Raw genomic sequence first — 17,892 nt, 5'->3', positions numbered from 1 at the left:
TGCCACTCCCCACTGTCTTGTTCACCGAGTGTGTGGTCTTGGGCTTCATGCACACACCTGCTTTCCCCCTCTCTTCTGGATGCCTCCCTCTCCAGCCAGACTGGTGTGTTCCTGGTTCTAAACCCAGGAATCCTTTTTGTTCTTGACCACTTCCTGGCACAAGATATAGGCTTTATCCCTCACCTGGACAGCCTCAGCATTTATCACCTGCCCAATCTGTCCTCTCTGTCTTTCTCTTTGCATTCTAGATTAACTGCCACAGGGATTACAGCACAGTAAAGAGCTCCCTTGGTGTCTGATTGCCTGAGTTCAAATTTTGGTTCTGCCACTGATTAGCCAGGTGGCCTGGTTATTTAATCTCTTCATGGTTCAGTTTTCTCATCTAAAAAGTGGAGATCATAATCTTAACTACCTCATACAATTGTGATGAAGATTGAATGGGCTAATATCTATCAAGTGCTTAAACTGGAGCCTGGCCTACAGTAAATCTTACATAAGTGCACATTATTGTTATTATTATTATTATTATTATTATTATTATTATTATTATTGAGACAGAGTCTCCCTCTGTCGCCCAGGCTGGGGTGCAGTGGCGTGATCTCGGCTCACTGCAAGCTCCACCTCCCAGGTTCACGCCATTCTCCTGCCTCAGCCTCCCAAGTAGCTGGGACTACAGACATCCGCCACCACACCCGGCTAATTTTTTTTTATTTTTTAGTAGAGACGGGGTTTCACCATGTTAGCCAGGATGGTCTCGATCTCCTGACCTTGTGATCCACCTGCCTTAGCCTTCCAAAATGCTGGGATTACAGGCATGAGCCACCACGCCCAGTCTATTATTTTTATTATAGGTTCAGTCTCCTGCTCACTCCTCATTTTGTGACCCCTGCCGCATGTTTTTAAGTGAGCATTTTTACCATTAATGCTATTCTGATCACTTCTACACACTGGCCGCTGAGTGACCTCCCTCCCACCTGCACATCACCACCATCTTACTGTTTTCATTGCGGTTCACAGTACACAGCCTCATATGAACAAAATTCACTGGCTTCACATTAAATATTTTAAAATACTTCACCAATCAAATAGATATTTTAAAAATTTAGGGTGTAACCTTCACATATCTGTGGCTCATGGTACATTTTTTAGCTTTGCACAGTGCTAATCGCCTCTGGTGAATAGAGGGACAAGGAGACTCTGGAATTCACAGTCGCACGTGGGGAAGGGCGTTCTGTCACACTGTCAAATTCCTTATTGGCCTTCTCATCTGCATATAATATCAAGGCGCTTTCTTACGAATGAGAGGAAGATAGAATCATGTTGATATGCTTTGACAACGGAAACGTTAAATTACATATTGCTAGTAGGTAGAGGTCTGTAATAGACCAAATTCTACATAGAGAAGCCTGGAGCAGATTTGCCTTCGCTTGGGTTGTAGTTTATGCCACGCACCAAACAACGTTGGTTCCATTACCATCGCTGACTTAGAAGCCCCCATTACCAATCACAGTGTGTTTTTTGTTTGTTTGTTTGTTTGTTTTTTTCTTTTTGAGACAGAATCTCGCTCTGCCACCCAGGCTGGAGTGCGGTGGCACGATCTTGGCTCACTGCAACCTCCACCTCCGGGGTTCAAGCAATTCTCCTGCCTCAGCCTCCCGAGTAGCTGGGATTACAGGCACCTGCCACCATGCATGGCTAATTTTTGTATTTTTAGTAGAGACGGGGTTTTGCCATGTTGGCCAGGCTGGTCTCGAACTCCTGACCTCAAGTGATCCACCAGCCTTAGCCTCCCAAAGTGCTGGGATTACAGGCGTGACCCACCATGCCCAGCCTAATCACAATGTATTTCAAAGGCGAATTAGCTTTAGAATGAGTTACATGAGCAATTTCCCCCAAAGATAATTTGTTGACGCTTTGCTCGTGCAACACCAAGAACAACCATGTAACTTTCCTGTACAGAGAAGATATTCGTGACTGGCCCCAGTAAGAGAAATTTACCTGATAGTTTTAAAATCCAAATTCACATTACCCAAATGTATTTGTAGCACGCATTTATACCTAACGAACCACATTCTTACCTATAACTTTTCCCAGAAAGAGCGACTTGGGAGAATTGAAGAGGGTGTCGGATGAACTTGGCAGATGGTAACTCACAGAAGGATAATGATCGAGCTGCAGGAGGAAAACAAGAGACACTTTTAGAAGCACGTCTCTACCCTGTGTGGAACCAAATCTTCCCTGTGGGGGATGACGTCACTCTTTGAACCCTGGTTTTCTGATATCTTATTTCATCAGCACTGACTCTAAAACACCAGCCCGAGAAAATGGAAACCCATGTCTTCCTTTGCTGGGGTTCTTTGAAAAAATCTGAGCATGGTAAGTGAAGATCCTTTATGAACGGCTCTCCAGGTGATGTACATTTTCTGTGGATGATTTGCCTACAGGATTAAGATCCATGTTCTTTTTAATGGAGTAAAATCTGCTTGATCCAATCTCTAGTGTCAGCCTCTGATAGGGAATATGCCACATCTACAGCAATGAAGTTTTGCTGAAACATTTTATTTTGTGATATGATCACACACACACACACATACACACACACACACGCAGATGCTGAGGGTCAAGTAGGGTAAACAGTTGTAGTTTTCTCAGTTATCCCAATAAGAATGATTTCTCCTGCCACAGGCAGGGGTGGTTGGGCGAGTTGGCAGCAGAGGGAGAGAAATGAAGCTGCTGGGAACGGTGCACAGACAGTAACCACGGAAGCGACGCACGTTTCTGATCCTGTTGCCCGTGGACAAAGTGCCAATGGTGGTGTCAGAATCACTGGCCTTGCCCTTTGTGTCCCTATGTGGCTTTTCCTGCCTTATCTTCTCAGCTGTCTTTTTACCACCCATACAGTCTAGATGTGTTTCTCCAACTGTGAGCTCTTAGAGCTTTCTGGGCCTTTTTTGTGCTCCCCACCCCGGTGGAAAACATTCTTTTGTAAGCATTCATTTTTCTGAAGTGAGTTTAATATGTGCTAAGGTCAGCATGACGAGAGGTGTGGGTCATAAGAAAACACAGCATTGCTCTCCGACATGGGCATTCCCATGGGGGCCACGTCAATTGTGTAGAGGAAGGAGACAGAACAAGCAGCAACTTGTTGAAGGCAGCAGCACAGACTCAGAAGTAGATACGATCCCGAGTCCTTGCTCAAACTGGGCCTGATTAGGCAAAAAACTGTCCTTCAGATGAGCAAAGATGCTGGAAGCTAGCTGTGCTCTTGGGAGGAAGGAGAGAGTGGCAGGGAAGAAAGAGGGCAGGCAAGTGATCAAATGGCATCACCACATCATACTACGACGAATAGTCATTCATTATTAATGACTGTCTGCAGCAGAATCTTGAAACTGCTTCCTAGAAACTTAGAGATCATTGCACAGTCACGGTTAAGAGTCAAAGGGTCCTCACATCTCAAGAACATTTTAGATTTTTGACCCACAGAACTGGTACAGTAGGTTTTTGTGCATGAGTAGTATTGCCACAAAAATCCAAAAGCACCCCACCCCCAAAAACTATTAAAGTAAACATTTGCATGCTTGGCTATCATTTTGAAAAGTTTTCTATAACGTCAAATGCATCATTAACAAAACAAACCAGGTGTGGTGGCTCATGCCTGTAATCCCAGCATTTTGGGAGGCTGAAGCTTGTGGATCTCTCGAGTCCAGGAGTACAAGACCAGCCTGAGCAATATAGTGAGACCCTTGCCTCTACAAAAATTTTAAAAAGTAGCCGGGTGTGGTGGTGTGCACCGGTAGTCACAGCTACTCGAGAGGCTGAGGTGGGAGGATAGCTTGAGGCCAGGAGGTCAAGCCTGCAGTGAGCTGTGGTCATGCCACTGTGCTCCAGCCTAGGTGACAGAGTGAGACCCTGTTTGGAAGCAAACAAACAAACAAAAACACTTATTCCGTTCAGATAATCTTAAATATTTAAAATCTCATATATATGTTTCTTTGGAGCAAAAGCTCTTCAGTTTCTGCTCTTAAATATTAGCTAGCTGCTTTGCTGCCATCTAATGGCACCCATGGGTAACTGCACTGCACTTCTGTTCACTTACTCTCTTTTGTTAAATGGTTAAATGCAAAATGCCATTGTTAACCAATAGCCTACCTGGCAATGCCTTAGGAGGTGATAATCTCCACCTCATACTTCTTACAATTTAAAAACTAAATTTGTGATCACGGCAGTGGCTTACGCCTGTAATCCCAGCACTTTGGGAGGCCGAGGTGGGTGGATCACGAGATCAAGAGATCGAGACCATCCTGGCCAACATGATGAAACCCTGTCTCTACTAAAAATACAAAAAGTAGCTGGGTGTGGTGGCACTCCCCTATAGTCCCAGCTACTCAGGAGATTGTAGCATGAGAATGGCTTGAACCTGGGAGGTGGAAGTTCCAGTGAGCCGAGATCGCACCACTGCACTCCAGCCTGGTGACAGCAAGATTCCATCACAGAACAAAAAAAAAAACAAAAAAACAAAAAACTAAATTTGTAACAAAGTTCTATTTTCTTAAAGAACTTTAAAAATGGATACAAATAATATATGTTCATTATAGAAAAACACAGATTTGCAGGAAAAAAATTGCCTGCTAATAATAAATGTTAATTTCTAATGTATTTTCTTTCAACTTTTTAAATAAAAAAGGGATGGAACCCAAGTAACACATTGTTTTGTATATTTTTTAACTTGATGATATATTATGAATGTCGTTCTGTGTCGATAAAAATACAACAAAATTCTATTTTCTTAGCTTTAAAAATGGATACAAGTAATATACGTTCGTTATAGAAAAAATAATATAGATTTGCAGAAAAAAACTGCCAGCTGATAGTCAATGTTAACTTTTAATGTATATTCTTTCAACTTCTTAAGTAAAAAGGGATGGAACCCAACTAACACATATTATGTTTTGTATATTTTTTAACTTGACGATATATTATGAATGTCTTCTGTCTCAATAAATATACAACAAAAATCATTTGTCATGGATGACTAGTATTTCATTCTATGGATACATAGTACACAGTTTTAAAGATTAAATTTCCACGTTTAGGTTTTTACATTTCTGTGTCCTCAGGCCCAATACAGTGCTGGGTACATGGTGGGATCTTGATAATTGACATTAACAGTTGTTAATGCAACTTTTAAAGTCGCGAGCACCGAAGGGAAATCCGTCCTCAGGTTTGGCATGACCCACACAGTGGAGGTACCTTCCTTTTCCTGAATTGTTTCTGCAGATCCAGACTAGACGGACTTGGCTTTTTGGCAGCCATTTTATATTATTTTTGCTGAGCTACAGTAAAATAAAATTCCTAGTTGATCTCTGTAAGTGTATTCCCTTCCTATGTCTGCGAGGTTGATGGCTTTAACCAAAAATGCGAAATTTTACATTTATTTATATAAACTTTTCTTTCTTTTTTTTTTTTTTTTTGAGACGGAGTCTCGCCCTGTCGCCCGGGCTGGACTGCAGAGGCACCATCTCGGTTCACTGCAAGCTCCGCCTGCCGGGTTCACGCCATTCTCCTACCTCAGCCTCCCTAGTAGCTGGGACTCCAGGCGCCCGCCACCACGCCCGGCTAATTTTTGTATTTTTAGTAGAGACGGAGTTTCACCATGTTGGCCAGGATGGTCTCGAACTCTTGACCTTGTGTTCCGTCCGCCTCGGCCTCCCAAAGTGCTGGGATTACAGGCGTGAGCCACTGCACCCGACCACTTTTATATATTTTGTTTTGAAACACAGTAATAGCCTCTACTCAGAGGTTTTTGATTGTTGATTGTGTCATCTTGCGTATCGGTGATCCTGCTTGGTTTTGACTTTTCTAAAAAACATAATGAACACTCCTAGCCTTCAATCATTGATGAAGTCATTAATTTCAAAACAGTGAACAGGAACCTAAATGGGTCATGCTGTACAGTTCTAATCCAAATTACCTGCTCAGTTAGGAAAATACGAGAAGTGATGAGGATATCCAGAAAGCCTTCAACATTCACAAAGATGAAGTTGCAGTGCCTGAGGAAATTCTCTAATAAAGGAGGGAAGGAGGAAAGCGTTCTCCGATCAGTCTCCGATCTTACCACGAGCGAGGCATCCTTACGTCTTCTCTCTCGCATACTCCTGCCTGCCTTGTGTCTAAGAAGGCGGGCTGTGGCCGGAAGGGATGAGTGGGATTGTGGGGAAGGTGGTTTGTTAAAGCAAGAGGACCCCAAAGGAAAAGCAGCTCTGCAGCTGACGGCGGATGCTTTGCCGAGTGTTACCACCAGGTGGTGCTGTCCCCCTGCCGAACGTAATTCAGAACAGCAGCATCGGATCAGGGCTCTCCAGGACCTGACCATGTGGCACAAGACCATTCTGCAATTTTGTCTGAGTATGGAGATATGGTGGGCGGAATCATGCCTCCCAAAGATAACATCCTAATTCTCAGGACCTGAGAGCGCGTCACCTTCCTTGGCAAGAGGGGCTTTACAGATGTGATTAAGATAATAGGGGAATTCTCCTGGATTCCCTGGGTGGGTCTCAGGTCCCCACAAGGGTCTTTATAGGAGGGAGGCAAGAGGGTCGCAGTGGAGAGAAGATGTGACAACGGAAGCAGAAGTTAGAGTGACGTGAGGAAGGGCCCAAGGAACGCAGGAGACTCTTAGAAGCTGAAAAAGGCAAGGAAACAGATTCTCCTCTCAGAGCCTGCAGAAGGCACCAGCCTTTCTGATTGACTTCAGCCATTTGCGCTGACTTTGCACTTCTGGCCTCTGGAACTGTGAGACAGTAAATGCATGTTGTTTTAAGTCCTTAAGTTTGTGGCAATTTGTTACAGCAACACTGGGAAACTAATACAAGAAATTAAAAAAAAAAAACACCTTGTACAACCCAAAACCAAAACATCTCTTTCTCCCGGCAATTTCTTCAATAACAACGTTAGTGGTCTCCATTCTTCCTGCCTCCCAGATGAAATGCATTAAGAGGCCCAATAACTGAATTAGCCCTGCTTTTCTGAGAGCACCCAGTTGATTAGAGACACCTGCTTCCTTGAACCCTCCCCACCATAAGCCTGATTCCTAAAATAAGCCCTTCCTGACTCTTAGAGCCACCCCGTCATTCTCTAAGGTATATGGGTCCCTTTGTGTCAATTATCGATCAACTCGTTGCTTCCTGGCTCCCAATGCACCCTTCAATATAAGCTCTATGATAAACAATGGAATTCCTTAAAGATTTTGCTTTTAAAGTGAGCACAATGTCAAGCTTTCTCAGTAGCGTGCTCTGGAGGGACACTACAAGAGGAAGGGGCTTACTGCAATTTCCAGCACAGGCTAGAGGAGGGGGATAGCAGAGGCTCTGCCCAGAGTGCGAGGACATGAGGTGAAGCCTGTCTGAGTCGCAGGCCTTTTAAGAGATCCCTCTGTGACCCTAGCGTCTCAGCCATGGCAACCTGCCCACAGACCTCTGGACGTGTGTCTGAACAGCCCCAGTAGCCCCTCACTCTCACCCCCACCGCCATTGCTATTGCCTGCTCCCCCACCTGCACTCCAGAGGGCAGCCAGCCTGTCGCTCCCCCAGCAATTCCGGACCAGCTCCAGCTTGGCTAAGCAGGGGTCTCTGCTCTCTGCCAGGCAGACACACCTTCTCCAGCAAGGTCCTGAAGGGCTTCAGAACACGCCACCTCCAGATATACTGGCTTGAGATGGGGACAATTTTGAGCTAAAGGCACTTGAAAAACAACAGATGCGTTGGGCGTGGTGGCTCACGCCTATAATCCCAGCACTTTGGGGGGCAAAGTGGGCGGATCACCTGTGGTCAGGAGTTCGAGACCAGCCTGGCCAACATGGTGAAATCCCATCTCTACTAAAATACAAAAATTAGCCGGGCATGGTGGTGCACGCCTGTGGTCCCAGCTACTTGAGAGGCTGAAGCAGGAGACTCGCTTGAACCCGGGAGGCAGAGGTTGCAGTGAGCCGAGATGGTGCCACTGCACTCCAGCCTGGGTGAGAGTGAGACTCCATCTCAAAGAAAAAAAGAAAAAAAGAAAAACAACAGACGCACAAAGGACACTCTGAGCTCCCCTTTTCTTCCTGAAAGCAGGAGATGAAACTCTCATATGGAAGATGGCTTCTCTCTACCAGGAAGAAAAGAACATTCTTCTCTCCAGAGGCGGGGAGTTGAGGCCGAGAGAAATCGGTACAAACAAAAAGTGTTTTGACAGTTAAAAAGCTCTTGTTAAAATAACCCTTGTCTTTAGTATCTCCATATATTTAGTTACTTTTTCAAAATTACTACTTTTTGTTCACCCTGTTGCATAAGCACTTAGGCCTGGCTGCTTTTGGATCTTGGTGTCCTGTGAAGGCCCTCACACGCCTGTAAACATTGGCTTGCGTTTCCTCTGTTAATCTCTCCTACGTCAACTTAACTCTCAGGCCCAGCTGGAGACTGTCAGAGGAGACAGGGGCAGCTTTGCCTCCACTATGGTCAGACACACACCGAGGTTGTCCCTGGATGGGCTCCCTCAGCCCTAGGGGGCCACTAGGAAACTCTGCACGGGTTTCCTTACATCTTGGAGTTGCTGTTTGCCATAGTTAATGCTTCTGTTTATCACCCCATTTTAACCGACTGTGGTTTCCAGCTCCCGTTTGACTCAAACTGCTAAGTCCTCACTGCAACAAGGGATACACCCAACTTTGTCCGACTGCAGATATAGTTCTGGTCTTGGCTGGTGGGATTCAATAGTAGGAAAAAGGAGGAAGCACGTATTGAGCAACTGCTGCGTGCAAGGCTTTGTGCTGATCTTTTAATATGTATTGTCTTATTGAATAGATATTAGATAGGTATGATCTCGTATCTTTGATATTATAAAGTGTCCAGTCACAGAGTAAGTACCAAGGCTGGCGCTCTGACTCCAGAGACAAAACGGTGAGCTGCAGGCCACAGTCTCTTGAACTAGCCCAGTCACCTCAATTAGGAGAGGGAGAGGATCAGCTACATTTTAAATATTTACATTTAAAAGAGAAAATACATTAAATCAGATATAGCGAGAGAAGCTCAACATGAAAAGCCTAAGGAAATGACATATTATACGATTTCACTCGTATTGCCAGGTGGCCACCTCTTTTCAAATGAACCCTGGTGCATTTGCCACGGTTAAGTGTAATAATTTCAAGGTAATTTCTTTGGGGTCCAAGTGAGCTCTTTTGTAGAAATGTATTTTGCTGTACATTTAGCTGGTGGTCATTTCACTGGCAGTTAAGAGGCGATAAGAGATTGTGTAATAGAGGCTCATTAAAATTAAAGACTGTGACTCCATGTGCCCCAGGACAACCTTGAGGGAACACTAATTTGTTCAACATTTGCCATGAAGCCATTAGAAGCATACTGATTCAGGCAGGACCTTGTGTCTTACACGTGGAGCTTAAAGCTTTAATGTCTATTCAGGTATTATTTTGCAATATCCATTCATTTCCATTTTTAAGCCACAGTTTGCGTTGGCAGAGTTTGAAGGGATTTCATCAGCCATTTACGCTTTGGGGATGCAGTGGAGAAGCTAAAGAAGAAATACCTAAACGGCGTGGGTTCTCCTGGACCGGTGGAGGGGCCGGGCCCCATCTCCTGAGATGAAGGACACAATTTCAAGGCAGACCCCGCTTTTTCCATGGCCTAGACAAAGGCCTAGGATTTCTTGCTGTTTTTCCTAATCCTTAATTTTGGGGAATACTTGGAATTAGCTCAGCGATATTGAATTTAGAATATATCATCTTTTTTCTTCAAAATATCATTTTATTCCCAATAAAGTGATTATGGAGAGATTGGCTTTAGGTGTATGACTAAGGAGTTTCTTTTTTTTTTTTTTTTTTTTAAGGCTGGGTCTCATTCTGTCATCCAGGCTAGAGTGCAGTGGCACAGTCACAGCTCACTGCAGACTCCACTTCTCAGGCTCAAGTGATCCTTCCACCTTAGCCTACTGAGTAGCTGGGACCACAGGTGCATACCACCATGCCTGGCTTTTTTTTTTTTTTTTTTTAAGACGGAGTTCTGCTTTTGTTGCCCAAGCTGGAGTGCAATGGTGTGATCTTGGCTCACTGCAACCTCTGCCTCCCGAGTTCTGGTTCAAGCAGTTCTGCTGCAGTCTCCCAAGTAGCTGGGATTACAGGCACATGCCACCATGCCTAGCTAATTTTTGTATTTTTAGTAGAGATGGGGTTTCACCATGTTGGCCAGGCTGGTCTTGAACTCCTGACCTCGTGATCTGCCTGCCTCAGCCTCCCAAAGTGCTGGGATTACAGGCGTGAGCCACCGTGCCTGGCTGCCTGGCTAATTTTTAAAATTATTTTTAGGAGAGATGGGGTCTCACTGTGTTGTCCAGGCTTGTCTCAAATTCCTGGGCTCAAGTGATCCTCCCACCTCAACCTCCCAACATGCTGGGATTGTAGGCCACCACACCCAGCCTAGAGCATATCATCTGATGAATGTTTTATTTACTCCAAGTTGAAGCCCAAGGCTGAAGATAAGAAGAGGCTGATGTAGATAGACTTCAGGTAGGAGAAACAATTATCAGCTCAACTCACACCCCTTATCTGTGTCTACCCGTCCTTCTAAACTAGAAATTCCCACAGACTTCAAAGAAGAGAGGGTTTGAAGGGTGGAGACCATCTCCTTCTCCCCATCGTAATCTCCATTCTATGAAGGGTATACACAAGCCTAGGGCCATTTGCAATTGAAAATACAAACGAGCAGGCCTTGACTCCAGTATCAAGGATGCGTTCATCTAAATGTTTTCTGCCTCTTCCTAACCCTAGAATCACTTTGTTCCTGATCATGGAGAGGACATGGAGCAAATGTAGATGTGTGGGAGATAAAGAAGTAGGGTTCAGTGTGACTCTCCTGCTAGTCCAGGGTTGCAGCTCTGTTCCTGAGCCTCCCTTGGTGAGACCGTAACCCTGTGGGTTCAAGGACGCTGCCTCAGTTACCACTCCTGCCCCAGGAGCGTGGCATAACACACGCTTGTTAAACACTGATCAGTGGGCTCAGCAGGTGCAGTGGAAATACACCTGCTTGTCAGAGCTCCGTGGCTAACACCTCACCTCTGGACTTTCGGCTACTTCTTTCTCTGTAGTGTTATCTAATAAACCTTCCAGTTAATTTACGATCCACATGAAAACGGCCTGTGATATGCAAGGTGCTCATTTAACATGTGTTAAATGGGTCAGCACTGGCTGAGCCATGTTCGTATATGTATCTGTATGTAAATCTGTCCGTGTGTGTGTGTGTGTGTGTGTGTGTGTGTGTTTAAGATATGGATTCCTAGCTTTTACTTCCATTAGAACTTCTGTTTGTAGAGGGAGGAATATCTGTGAATGACTCAGTGGACTGAAGCCCTCATAGCATTTTATTGCCATCAGGTTTGAGTGAATGAGCTTGGCTCCATCCTCGCAGACCACATCGTTGGGGAGACTGGCTGATCGTGAATCTGGGACTCCGAATTTTCATGCAAGAGACACTTGCCCCTGCTCTGAGAGTCTTGATTTCAGTGCAACTTGCTTTTGGGACCACATTGCTGAGAGCCACAAGCCCATCAGGGTGAGGGTCAGCAGGCCAGCCCCCTCCCAACCTACATTGCCAAGCCCTGAGGCCATCCCTCCAATCCCAAGAACAGCCATGGGTACAGATGAGAGGACACCATTTGGGAGGCTGACCCATTTAGAGGTCACATTGTCTACCTTAATTTGTTTTTGGTTGAGCTACTCATAAATCCTGCCGACTTATAGAGATACTCAAGAAGAAGAAAGAGGCCAAGAAACACTCTCCCCTAACAGAACTCTGGAATAAATGAGCAACAGCCATGCTTTTGTCACTGAGTTAGCGATGCATGCAGGTCCTGGAGGTGCCTGGTGTGTTTCATGGCGGATGCCTTTACGAAGGGAAAGTTAACCGAATCCTGCAGGTAACTGCAGATGGATAAGTCAGGGAGCCTTTGCCTCTTTGGGAGAGATTAAATGGCCCTGGGGAGATCAGAGGGGTAGGGGGCATCTTCGTAGAGTGGAGAGGCAAGAACGCAGTGCCCTCGCCTAGACCTTGCCCCTATGCTGTGACCTGACTCTCACACCTGGGGATGCACTGTGCACTCCCAGGTGTGCTCAGGGCTTTAGACCAGCTGAATCTTTTGCCCAGAATGCTCTTCTGCTGTCCTTTCACCAAATACAATAATCAATTTGTGCTTCTTCTGGGAATTATTCTCTAAACCACTCACTTTATTACCAGTCCCCAGCTGGGCTCAACCACGTTGGAGGACTTTGACTTAATTAATTAATGAACTAATGTATTAATTAATTGTTGGCAAGGCCAGAGGTGGCCTAGCCTGGGCCAAAGCAGACAGATTTGTCTCCTGAGCCCCCTTTTCCTAAGCCTACGCCTGGGTCTGGGGGCTCTCTGGTCCAAGAGCAAGAAAGAAAAACTGGCTGCAAAACTAGAAGAGATCCAGGTGAATCCACTGTGCCTAAGCCTTTCTAGGACAGAAAATTCCTTGCGCATGGGAGCTGGGGCTCTCTCCAAACCCGAATCACCTGGCTGTGAGAATGCAGAAAGAGAAAAGTGGCTGGTTTCAGTATGTGTTTCCTCTTCTCGGTAAGGCACTGTCCTCTAGGGAAGGTCATTCAGGGACCCCTTGCAAACCAGCTTCTAGACTTCCAGTGTAAGAGAGGAGAGGTGGCCTGGGGGGATGAGAATGGGGCCAGGAGATGGGCCCTGGCTCTGCCACGTGTTAAATGGATGTTCATCAAGTTAGGAAGCCTTCTTGGACTTCAGTTTCCTCATTTGTAAAGTGAGGAGGTTGAACCAGTTCTGTGAGGTTTCTTTGAAGATGTTGCTACCATGGCCCTAAGGAATAGTATTTTCCCATGTCTCTGGGCTTTGAGCAGAATCATCTGTGAAGATCCAACTCTAGGGTACCACTTGAAGGTGTCTTTTCAGGGCACTATTCAACTTCGACCAGTTTTGGTGATGGATGGAGGGTGGGAGGAAGCGTCCACCTGCCCTGGAAAGGCATCATTCTCTCACTTTCCATTTTGAGATCCAGACCGTATAACAAGTGCCATCTTTGCCGTATGTACCGAAACATCTCGGCAGACTTGGCTCCCGACATTCAGCCATAAGATTGTCAATTTCAGGTTCACTGGGGGATTTTCAGGTAGGGAGGGGCCTCAGAGATGTAGTTTATCACCATCTTTTCACAAACGTAGAAGGGGAAGCAGAATCCCAGGGAGAGGTAGTGATCGTCTCAGATTCCTGGACTGGAAGTGGTAGCATCAAGCCTTGAACCAATATTCAGCTCACAAGGAATGCAGTTTCCCAGAAACGCTTAAGGCTCGAGAGAGAAAGGATTTAAGAGACAGATCTTTCTTTGTTGTATAATTTCTGTTTCAGAGATGTCAGGAGGTTTCTCTAATGGCTTGATAAGCAATTTTAAAATGAGAGGTATAATAAGTACTTATTGCTATTGTCATTATGCCATTGTTATTATGGTAATATAATCAGTAAAATATATCTGCCTCTTAAGGTCTAGAGTAATTGAAATCATACCATATTGATGCAATTAAAAGAATTAGTGAAACTATTAGGTGATTTATGTTTTATATCAAAAATTTCTCAAAATAGTAGGAAGAAAAAAATTAGCTTTCACACAGTGATTTACTTTATCTAGACTAATACTCCACCTACTGGAAAAACACTGAATATTATTTAAAGCATAAGATGTTTAAAAAGAAACCGAGCAAACGGATTTTCTATCAATAAGTTCGTATAATTTTTGTAAATGTCAATGGATAGGAGGAGAAATTCTCATTTCACAGCTGATATAGCATTTCTTTAATAGCATTGATTTCCAAGATATTTATAGCACAATGGCTCAAGCACTATATAATTATTTCAGAGAATCTGGTCAGAAAACATTTAGCACTTTTAGTTTTGTGGCTTTGACTTGCAAATGAAAATTCAGAAGATGATTGTAAAGCATTAAAAACAATATCTGAACTAGTTTTCTAGTAAATTTGAAATTTACTAGAAATTTCAAATTTCTTTGAGATGTAGTATGAGAATAGTTCATGGTTTTATACACTTTCATATTTAGAATCACTTTAGTAACAATCAACTTTAACCGTTACACATAGTGAGTACTTTGGATAATAATTTACATAAAATAATCATGAATTAATTTTATATGGCATGTTTTCCCTGAAGAGCTCGAGGAGAAACACATTTTGATAACTTAGAACATGACTTTCTAGGAGGAAGAAAAACAAACAAATGTGTGGAAAAGGGAGGAAGAAAACAATGAAATTAGGAAGAGTCACTTTTGAAAATAGATATTAACAAATATGATGCTGCTTAAATTGTATAATGTTATGGTTAAGTTTTTTTTTTTTTGAGATGGAGTCTTGCTCTGTTGCCCAGGCTGAAGTGCAGTGGCACGATCTCGACTCACTGCAACTTCCGCCTCCCGGGTTCAAGCGATTCTCCTGCCTCAGCCTCCTGAGTAGCTGGGACTACAGGTGCCCGCCTCCAAGCCTGGCTAATTTTTTGTATTTTTAGTTGAAACAGGGTTTCACCGTGTTAGCCAGGATGGTCTCGATCTCCTGACCTCGTGATTTGCCCACCTCAGCCTCCCAAAGTGCTGGGATTATAGGTATGAGCCAACGTGCACGGCCTAAGTTTTTAATTAAATGAAAGGAATAAAGAACTTTGAATGAGAATAATTATGAGAAACGATGGAGACATGACAAATATGATTGAGGCCTTTCTTATTTTAGTCTTTATTCCCTTCTGTAATCTTGATTTGTTGAGCACGTTTTCAGGGTTTGATTTGTTTAAATTTGGTTCCTGGTGAATTCTTGGCTGAGTTGTGTGGGGGGCGCTTTAATAAGGCCTTCAGTAAAATGAAACTACGACCAGGATAACTGTATTAGCCTGGTGCGGTAAGTGCCGTTGATGTCACATCGTCTGCTTGCCAAGGGTGGGACTGGTCAGTTTTGAAGTGGGTGGCTACTCTGACTGTTAAATTCTCAAAGCAGGGCCTTTGCTGTAACTGGTACAGAAACAAGGACTTTATTTGAAGATGATCCCCTCACGGAAATGTAGTTCACCCTTAAACAACATGGGCTTGAACTGCACTGCTTACAAGTGGATTTTTTTTTCAACCAAATGCGGATCAAAAATACAGTATTCTTGGGATGCAGGACCTGCGTATATGCAAAGTCGGCCCTTGCTAGATGCAGGTTCCTCAGAGCTGACCACAAGATTTGAGTATGCATGAGGTTTGGTGTACTTGGGGGTCCCGAAACCGATACCCCGAGGATATTGTGGGATGACTATATATGATTAGTCAAATCTTGAGAAGCGAGTAGGTTGTCATGTCAGCTGGGGATGTCTGCTGTGAGTGCCCCTGAAGTTACACCTGTCCAGTAGTACACTCATCCCATGGGCTACCCAGAGCATAGATGAATGACTGTCACAGGGTAACTTGGCTGCTGGGGGTGGTGCAGACCCCCTGTGGGAAGAGAGAGACCTCGGCGTAAGACTCAAATCATCTTGCTGACACCTCCTAACATTACGCAAGGGCTTCCATGTGGTTTTGTGGTCCAGCCACCTTGAGCACTGGGACTGGAGTCCAGCTGATGACGTGCAGATGTTCCCAGCTGGGCTCAAGGCGCTTTAGATTCTTGTTTGGAAAACATGACATGAAACAATGAAAGAATAATATTCTAAGACAATCTACTAAAATTAAATGTAAAATGTTACCCCCAATTCTAAAATATGTAATATGGAGAATAACTGTCATCATGGTACAGTAGATTGGCAGAGTGGAGGCGTTTTGAAGGAGGAATAATAAACCAATTTTCTCTAAGGGTGTTGAGGTCACTAGCCTCATTGATCTTTAGGATGTGTTTTGGAAAAAAAATGGTAGACGACACCAGCCTCGCTGGTCCTTAGGATGTGTTTTGGAAAAGAATGGTAGAAGACAATAGAAGGTAAATGGAAGATACGTTGTGAAGGGCTTTGAATGCTAGGATGCAAAGTTTGGATTGATCTATACAAAACTGGGGTTACAGTTTTTTATCTATCAATCAATATCTATCTATCTATCTATCTATCTATCTATCTATCTATCTATCTATCTATCATCTATCTATCTATCATCTATCTATCTATAATCTATCTATCTATCTATAATCTATCTATCTATCTATCATCTATCTATCTATCTATCTATCTATCTATCATCTATCTATCTATAATCTATCTATCTATCTATCTATCTATCTATCTATCTATCTATAATCTATCTATCTATCTATCTATAATCTATCTATCTATCATCTATCTATCTATCTATCTATCTATCTATCTATCTATCATCTATCTATCTATGTATCTATCTATCTATCTATTATCTATCTATCTATCATCTATCATCTATCTATCTATCTATCTATCTATGTATCTATGTATCTATCTATCTATCTATTATCTATCTATCATCTATCTATCTATCTATCTATCTATCTATCTATCTATCTATCTATCTATGTATCTATCGATCTCTGTTATTCTGGCATAGGATCACCCCCAAATTCTCATTGTTGTTGTTATTTGTAACCACAACTCCTTTAAAGGGGGTCAAATCCAAGTTTTTGCATCTGTCGAGCACCTGACTACTCTGGGCCAGCAAGCCTGGACCCCGTTTTGGGAAGAGTCAGCTTGTTATTGTATATAATAGTGGGGGAGACCTGGAGATGGGTGAGGAAGCAGGTGGGGAGCCAGCGAGCATGAATCAGGAGAAATCAAAATCCTGGCACTGCCTGGGGTGAAAGCAGAAAGCCTGGCACTGCCTGGCGTGAATGGCTATGAGAAGCCTCTATAGAAGGATGGGTAAAGGTACTATTGAGGGCATGAATATCTACTCTATGACTTGCAGTGATTTGTTAATGTGCTGTGTACCCCTCTCCCCGACCCTGAAATAGTCAATAGAGGCTACTGCTCAGTGAATGCTTTGGGCGGTTGTGTGTTTGTGAACCAAAGAAAGTGCTGAGCTTCATTCTGGGTGGATATTCTCTGGATCAGAGAGATCACCCACAGAAGAAAGCACCTGGAAGCAGAAAGGACCCTTGGAAATCCCAGGGAGGACTTCAGATTTCCATCAGAGAGGAAAGGTTGGTGAAAATTGTGGCTCAGGGTGACCTGATCAAGACCCTAAGGGGCTGACGAATTAGTTCATGTGTAGCTACGTTGGGACTCAAGCACATGTCGGTGTGTCTGGAGAGACCCCAGGATCTCTCTCCTTGAGAAAATGATATTCTTCTTGAGAGAAAGAATGTATTAAGGGATGAAAAGATCTGGATGAAGAAACAGTTCAAAGACATTGGGCAAGAGTAGGGTGATTCTGGGCCTAAATGTAGGAAGAAACTGACATTCAATTCCCAAATTGGAAGTCTGCTCAACCACAGGGCCCGCTAACCTAATCAGGAGTATGAGGCATGTATAGGAGAATGTGTATTGAAGACAGAGAGAACATGAAAATGGCCTGGAGGAGAACTTTGCTTGGTTATCTGAACCCAAGAGGTAAAGAAGATGGATTCTGACTTTGCCCTACAGGCTCCTGTGTTGGTGGCTGTGGTACGTATATAGAATTGGGGCTACGGCATGGCTGGGGACTTCTGCAGAATGAGGCAAGGCTGCACACTCCTCCAAGCAATGTAGCATAATCATACCCTCGGCATTTAGGCAGAACATGTGACTGGATCATCCAATAGGATCACCAATGCCTGAGGCTGCTGCTTAGAATTGAAAATGTCCAGGAATAGGGAACCTGCTGGAGCCACCA

General features: G+C 43.9%; 1 protein-coding gene across 1 annotated transcript in view; it reads right to left on the bottom strand.

The window, feature by feature from the left end:
- The window catches only part of CNTNAP2 (contactin associated protein 2), a 2,292,243-nt gene that overhangs the window by 154,488 nt on the left and 2,119,863 nt on the right, over positions 1–17,892 (bottom strand). The window contains exon 21 of the mRNA XM_019031540.4: positions 2,079–2,172. Within this exon, the coding sequence (XP_018887085.3) occupies positions 2,079–2,172 (94 nt within the window). The remainder of the gene's footprint in view (positions 1–2,078; positions 2,173–17,892) is intronic.

This window comes from Gorilla gorilla, chromosome 6 (assembly GCF_029281585.2).
Source record: "Gorilla gorilla gorilla isolate KB3781 chromosome 6, NHGRI_mGorGor1-v2.1_pri, whole genome shotgun sequence".
Lineage (NCBI taxonomy): Eukaryota > Metazoa > Chordata > Mammalia > Primates > Hominidae > Gorilla > Gorilla gorilla.
This window is presented reverse-complemented; position numbering and strand designations above follow the sequence as displayed.